The sequence below is a fragment of the Tupaia chinensis genome, unplaced genomic scaffold, assembly GCF_000334495.1.
Source record: "Tupaia chinensis unplaced genomic scaffold, TupChi_1.0 Scaffold144197_1, whole genome shotgun sequence".
NCBI lineage: Eukaryota > Metazoa > Chordata > Mammalia > Scandentia > Tupaiidae > Tupaia > Tupaia belangeri.
Genome location: NW_006204054.1, coordinates 491,325 through 494,312, shown reverse-complemented (window position 1 = coordinate 494,312; position 2,988 = coordinate 491,325). Strand labels below are relative to the sequence as shown.

Genomic DNA, 2,988 nt, shown 5'->3' with positions numbered 1-2,988 from the left:
GAGGCTAGGAGACTGACGCTCTTATTAACCAAAAAGGAGCTAAGCATGGAAAGAGGGGGGCGAAGAAACCGCGTTCCCCATGCAATCAGAACCTTAAGAGGGCTGGTTGCCAGGAGGAAAACAAATGCTAAATGAGAAGTCGGCCTTGGGGTGCAATCTTGTTGCCCCCTGGACTGTCGACACTCCAGTTCTGGGTGAAGTCCAAAGTGTTGTGTGGGTGGATGGGGCAAGGTGCACATGACGTCTTCCTGGACTCTGGGGCCCTTGGACCAGTGGTTCTCCACGCTGGCTGTGCAGTAGCGTCCCCTGGGAGCTTTTTGTGAGACATGACTTGATACAGTAAGATGCATAGGTCTGAAATGTAGTTTGACTTTTGATAATTGCTGTTTTAAAAACACCGGTACATAGCAGGAACTCAGAGGTACTCAGATTCGTTTGGGGAGGGGCTGGGCACTTTTTCTTGTTTGGTTGTTTAAATTGCGGGGTTCTTTGAGGCCAGGTTGGAGAAGTTCTGGGGTAGAAGGCAGCACGTGAGGCGGCAAAGAGCCAGAAGCGGAGTTGGCCAATTAATTGCCTAGGGAGTGACGCATCAGGGAAGTGACAGGTCACTGAGTCCCCATCTTGTGGGAGGAGCTTCTGATCTGGAGAAAACTGCAAGTTGGGGAGGGGCCTTTGAGGGACCAGTGGTTTAAAGTGTGGGGTAAAAGGATAAACTGTGACTTGCAGGGCTGCGATTCTGGGGTTGTCTGCCAACTTCAGAGGAAGACCTGTGTGACCCTCAGGAGGGACAAGGCCCCAAAGACCTGGTGGCCCTGTTGTTATTTTTTAATTTGACCAGTGAGAGAGAACAAGAAAGAAAAAGGGAAAGTGAGAAAGTAAGCTGCTAGGTCCGGGACTCGAACCGCAGTCAACCATGTGGGAGTCCAGTGCCTTAACTACCACCTGTTGACCCTGTGACTTTCTTTCTTTCTATTATTATTACTTTGAATTATTGTTTTATTTAACTTTATTTATTTTTAATGTCACCAGAGAAGGACGGAGCAAGATTAACCAAAAAGGAGCTAAGCATGGAAAGAGGGGGGCGAAGAAACCGCGTTCCCCATGCAATCAGAACCTTAAGAGGGCTGGTTGCCAGGAGGAAAACAAATGCTAAATGAGAAGTCGGCCTTGGGGTGCAATCTTGTTGCCCCCTGGACTGTCGACACTCCAGTTCTGGGTGAAGTCCAAAGTGTTGTGTGGGTGGATGGGGCAAGGTGCACATGACGTCTTCCTGGACTCTGGGGCCCTTGGACCAGTGGTTCTCCACGCTGGCTGTGCAGTAGCGTCCCCTGGGAGCTTTTTGTGAGACATGACTTGATACAGTAAGATGCATAGGTCTGAAATGTAGTTTGACTTTTGATAATTGCTGTTTTAAAAACACCGGTACATAGCAGGAACTCAGAGGTACTCAGATTCGTTTGGGGAGGGGCTGGGCACTTTTTCTTGTTTGGTTGTTTAAATTGCGGGGTTCTTTGAGGCCAGGTTGGAGAAGTTCTGGGGTAGAAGGCAGCACGTGAGGCGGCAAAGAGCCAGAAGCGGAGTTGGCCAATTAATTGCCTAGGGAGTGACGCATCAGGGAAGTGACAGGTCACTGAGTCCCCATCTTGTGGGAGGAGCTTCTGATCTGGAGAAAACTGCAAGTTGGGGAGGGGCCTTTGAGGGACCAGTGGTTTAAAGTGTGGGGTAAAAGGATAAACTGTGACTTGCAGGGCTGCGATTCTGGGGTTGTCTGCCAACTTCAGAGGAAGACCTGTGTGACCCTCAGGAGGGACAAGGCCCCAAAGACCTGGTGGCCCTGTTGTTATTTTTTAATTTGACCAGTGAGAGAGAACAAGAAAGAAAAAGGGAAAGTGAGAAAGTAAGCTGCTAGGTCCGGGACTCGAACCGCAGTCAACCATGTGGGAGTCCAGTGCCTTAACTACCACCTGTTGACCCTGTGACTTTCTTTCTTTCTATTATTATTACTTTGAATTATTGTTTTATTTAACTTTATTTATTTTTAATGTCACCAGAGAAGGACGGAGCAAGAGGGAGAGAGAGGGAAAGTGAGAAAGCAAGTGGCCAGGTCCAGGACCGAATCATGGTCGGCCATGTGGGAGTCCAGCGCCCTTAATCACCCTGCCGTCTGCCGGCCCCAGTTTACTTTCATTATTTTTTAAAGAAAGGTTTTTGCTATAGGGCACCTGTGTTCACTGGGGAGACAGAGAGAAAGAAAATGAGAAATCCCCACCCGGGGGGATGGCTACGCCACAATCCCTTCTCTTCCATTCTCTCAGGATCTTGGGCACGCATGTGCACGCGCCTGGAGTGAGTTACAAGCTGCCAGGTCTGGGATTCAAACTGGGGTTAACCATGTGAAGAGTCCAGAAACATAATCATTACACCATCTGCTGGTCCCGTGGCTTTTTGTAAAAATGGAAAATAAAACTATCATTTGGGCAACTGCTCCAATTTTGTCCAAAATAATTTATTTACCAGCCTTACAAAAAATATGTTGGCAAGAAAACATGAGAAATCCGTTGGGGCAGGCAGGCTCTCCTTCTGGTGGCTCCCCTGGGGCCCTGCCAGAGTGGGGAGTCGGGGAGGGGCCCAAGCCCAGGGTGAAAGAGGAAAAGGTGCAAAAGTGAAGTGTCCTGAGCTCTCCTGGCCATGGGGGCCGACCCAGCGGGCACCAAGGCACTCGTGAGCAAAGGCTGGAGCCCCTGGCCCTTGGGAGGGTTGAGGTAAGTCTGGGAGGATCAGGTGGGGAGGGAGGGACACCAAGGGCCGTCATGGAGTCACCTGCTCAGCTGGTCTCGGAGGGAAGGTTCCTGGGCCGGGGCTGTGGGGGGATACTTGGGGGAGGAGGGGCCCCACCTGTACCCTCAGGGTCCCCGACCTCTGCTGAAACTGTTCCCAGGTCTACCTGAGCAGATGTGCTCAGAGAGACTGGGCTGGGGGAGGCCGGGG

General features: G+C 50.9%; 1 protein-coding gene across 1 annotated transcript in view; it reads right to left on the bottom strand.

Annotated features, from left to right (window-relative positions):
- Positions 1-2,469: 2,469 nt before the first annotated feature.
- Positions 2,470-2,988, bottom strand: part of SH3BP1 (SH3 domain binding protein 1) — a 13,989-nt gene continuing 13,470 nt past the window's right edge. The window contains exon 18 of the mRNA XM_027767367.1: positions 2,470-2,600. Coding sequence (XP_027623168.1) covers positions 2,470-2,600 — 131 coding nt within the window. The remainder of the gene's footprint in view (positions 2,601-2,988) is intronic.